Source organism: Pseudonaja textilis, chromosome 5, assembly GCF_049901715.1.
Source record: "Pseudonaja textilis isolate UNSWEBS1 chromosome 5, rPseTex1.2, whole genome shotgun sequence".
In the NCBI taxonomy this organism is placed as follows: domain Eukaryota; kingdom Metazoa; phylum Chordata; class Lepidosauria; order Squamata; family Elapidae; genus Pseudonaja; species Pseudonaja textilis.
In genome coordinates this window covers 34,534,538-34,538,233 of record NC_141994.1, presented here as the reverse complement: position 1 = coordinate 34,538,233, position 3,696 = coordinate 34,534,538, and the positions used below count along the sequence as shown (strand labels likewise).

General features: G+C 47.4%; 1 protein-coding gene across 3 annotated transcripts; it reads left to right on the top strand.

Annotated features, from left to right (window-relative positions):
- The first annotated feature begins 529 nt into the window (after positions 1-529).
- Positions 530-3,483, top strand: PHLDA1 (pleckstrin homology like domain family A member 1). 3 transcript variants are annotated; one of them, XR_015743824.1, is made up of 3 exons: positions 530-1,298; positions 1,503-1,602; positions 2,866-3,483. XR_015743824.1 is itself a non-coding variant. In XM_026699349.2 (2 exons), the coding sequence occupies exon 1, from the start codon at positions 808-810 to the stop codon at positions 1,279-1,281; it is 474 nt and encodes a 157-aa protein (XP_026555134.1). In that variant the 5' UTR covers positions 531-807; the 3' UTR covers positions 1,282-1,298; positions 2,866-3,483. The 3 variants fall into 3 exon arrangements, 1 of the variants encoding a protein (XP_026555134.1); XR_015743825.1 differs by having other exon boundaries at positions 1,503-1,650; XM_026699349.2 differs by lacking the exon at positions 1,503-1,602 and having other exon boundaries at positions 531-1,298.
- Positions 3,484-3,696: the final 213 nt, after the last annotated feature.

The following is a 3,696-nucleotide window of genomic DNA, read 5'->3' as shown; positions in this document are numbered from 1 at the left end:
TGTGTGTATGCTATAATTTATTACCAAGTGTGAAATAACTTGGCTGTTAGTCTATAATAGAAATGGAAGTAAATGTTCATTTTAGGTTTTGAATCCTATATAGTGGATGCTTTTTAGCTCGTATGAATGACATCCAAGTAGCAGGCAAGGATTGGGTTTGTTTTTATCACATTAGGCACTTCTCATAATTACAACACAAACACAAACCAATAAACGGGGAAGAAGGTTTTCCGTGTTGGGTTCAGGCATCCCTGAAGACGCCACCCTGCCGCTGTCAGTGATAGCTCAAAAGTGGCCTTTCTCCAGCCTCAAGTTGGCCGGAGGGGCCTCCTGAGTTCCAGGAGTGAGAACGGCACGGCTTCCACCGGAGGAAGGCTTTGTTCTTTGGCGCTGTTGAGACTGGGAACCTCCTTCCGAGGGCAGAAGGAGAAAGGAGAAAGGAGCCACGAGCCGGGTAGGCGGGGACGAAACGGCCGGGCTTTCCTCGGCCAACCTCCTCGGCAGGCCCCGCCCCGCCTTTCCTTCGCCCCGCCCCCCCTCCCCAAAACCTTGTGCCGCTGAGATGAGAAAGCCGCTTTCAAAAACAACAGGAGGGGGACGGAAGGCGCTTCCTCCAGCGGTTCTGAGGAAAGACCGGCGGCGGGACCAGAAGCCGCGCGGCTAACGCTGGCCGTCGTTCGGCAGAAGGCGAAGCCTTTCCGGCGCGTCCCGGGAAATCCCGCTCATCTGTGCGCCGCTTGTCAGGAGCGCGTTTTCTTTTCACTCCTTTCGGAAGTTTTTGGCGGCGGCGGCGGCGGCGGCGGGAGGATGCTGGAGAGCGGCGGCAAGCCGGTGAAAGAGGGCGTGCTGGAGAAACGCAGCGACGGCTTGCTGCAGCTCTGGAAGAAGAAGCGTTGCATCCTCACCGAGGAAGGGCTTCTGCTTATCCCGCCCAAGCAGGAGCCGCCGGCGGTGGCGGCGGCGACTTCTTCTCCTGCCAACGGAGAGAGGGCGGTGGCCGCCGCCAAGATCAAGCAGTTGCCCTTCTCCACCATGAAGACGGTGGACTGCGTGGAACGGAAGGGCAAGTACATGTATTTCACGGTAGTGATGGCCGAGGGGAAGGAGATCGACTTTCGGTGCCCGCAGGATCAAGGCTGGAACGCCGAGATCACGCTGCAACTCGTGCAGTACAAAAACCGGCAGGCCATCCTGGCGGTCAGGTCGACCCGGCAGAAGCAGCAACACCTCCTCGTCCAGCAGCTCGGACCCCGCCTCCGGAGCGCCTCCAACTCCGCTTAGACGGGCCGCCCCGACAGGTATACTCGCTTTGCCCGCTTCCCGCCTTGTGCCCGCAGTCGCCGCACTTGGCCTCGGCCACTTAAGGGCGCTGGGGTGGGGGAGCTTCTCTCCCCCACCCCGCCTCTCCCCCTTCCAGCTCTCCCCGCTCCCTCGGAGGGGAGCTTCTCACAAAACAAACAAGCGAAGCGCGGCAGCAGCTCGAAGCCTCTTTTGTTCCGCAGGAGCGCCCACCTTTGCTGTGCAGCTGCTGCTTTTCCGACCGACACCTGGGGAAGGAGAGACTCCACTCACCCGAGACCATTTTGTCCCTGATCTTCACGTGTAGGAGCTTTCTTACATATACTCCGTACATATGCAGAGGCATGTGGGGTAATAATAAGAGCACGTGGGGGGAAAATGGCCCTGCATGGACTTTATATCTTTTCCTACAAGCCCTGGTTTGGTATCCTGCAAAAAGTAAGGAGTTACAAGGACTGCATTTGCTGGAAAATTGGATAACTGTCTTTTGCAGATTCTTGTGTTTAAAACTAAACTGAATAATTCAATTCTTAATCAGCTTCTTGTGATCCTCTTGCAGTATACAGGTAGTCCTTGACTTATAACCTGGTGTTTAACAACCAGTCAAAGTTACGCCAAAGCACCCAAATGGTATTTACAACCTGGTTCCAAAGTTCCATTGGTTCCCCCCTCTCCACATAGTCACATGGTGCTTGGCAACTGGCCTACATTTATGGCCATTTGCTGTGTCTTGCGGTCATGTGACCATGGTTTGTGATGTTCATGCTGAAAAACAGCATTTTCAGTTTTTGGCAAAAGTGTTCCATAGCAAACAATGGATTCACTTAATGACCACAATGTTTGCTTTGTAACCATGGTGTTCTGTTAACCACTTCAAAAAAGGTAGCAAAATCAGGTCAGTCAGAGGGTGATCCAATTTATGATTTATAGCTATGATTGGCAGGCTCCATTATGGTCTGTATGTACTATGGATACTGTTGAATTCAGGCACTGGGGTAAGGAAAGAGAGGGGTCCTGTTTGTGATTCCTTGATTCCCCTCTCCCCTGCTTCATACAATACCAAATCTTTACTTGGATTTTTTTTTCACCTACAAATAATTCCCCCCGAAACCTTAGGGTTGAAAAATGAGTAGAAAGAATGAGAGATTAATTAATTCAGTATGTTACATGAATGGTCTCTCATCTGGGATGGCAACCTGTTCATGTAAAGCAGCAATTACGAATATGTTCTCTGTAAATTAGAGTTTTCTGGTGACTGGCACGTAATCATCTGTGACTTCCCAGCAATGAGACCCAAACCAGTTGGTGATTGTGTGCTTTACAGTATTGTAATAGGGATGTGTTGAGAGCAGTGAGAGTCTTAACTAAAGTTTAAGACGACTTATGCAATTTGTTGCAAGATGTTTGCTAACATGCTCTTTTTTTTTTGAAAATATTGTGAAGGAGAAACTTTTCATTTCGTCAGCAGTATTGCATTTAAAAGAACAAGCAATAGGTTTGTTTGTAATTTGCAAGCACAGAATGCTGCTGTGTTACTCAGATCATATTTTGTGTGTGTTGTTATAGATCAAATTCAAGAGGCGCTTCTGGAAGTAAGAGGAACAGTGATCAAAGGCTGGCCAAGTAGAGGAGGACGAGTACAAGAGCATCAGTTCAGCCCCTGGATTTTGTCCAGTTTTGACATCATCTGTGGTTGCTTTAGAGAAGTACTTCAGCTGTTCTGGGTTTGGGCTACTGCTTAAACTTAGGAAAGGCATATTTGACCTCAAAAGACATATCTCGCACTGTCAGTTTTAAAATTCCACTACATTTTATTTGTATGTATATTTATTAGTGGGGATATTAAGTTTTCAGGTTACTTCTGAATGTAGATCATCCAAGTGATAATGAGTGTAGAAAATACTTGCTTTGGTGAATTGTATATGCTGCTGTAGAGGGAGGAAGAAACTGAAGCAAGAAGAAAACAGAATGATGAAGAATTTACCAAGATACAAACTTTTCATATAGCTTTTACATACTGCTTTGCAACAGTTTTCATCTCAAAACGTGGAAGGCTGTTATGAAATGAATGTATGAAATGTATCTTGCTATATTGAAGCATTGTACTAATATTCTAAATAATGAGAATAACCCACTCCAAAGAAAGCAGTGGCTTTGAATTAAAGTTCTGGATTGTTTTGTTTATTCAACAGTCATCTAACTTGTGGTATTTTACATTGTAATCAGTAGTAATCAGTTATACCAGGAGTGTCAAACTTGTCGTCACTGACATATTGGGACTTTTTCCTCTTCATTAAACCGGGTGTGGGCGTGGCCAGCATGTGACACACCCCTGAGTTATACCAGTTTTCATATCCTTACTTCACAAGCAGAAAATCATAATTGAGTGACTTACCA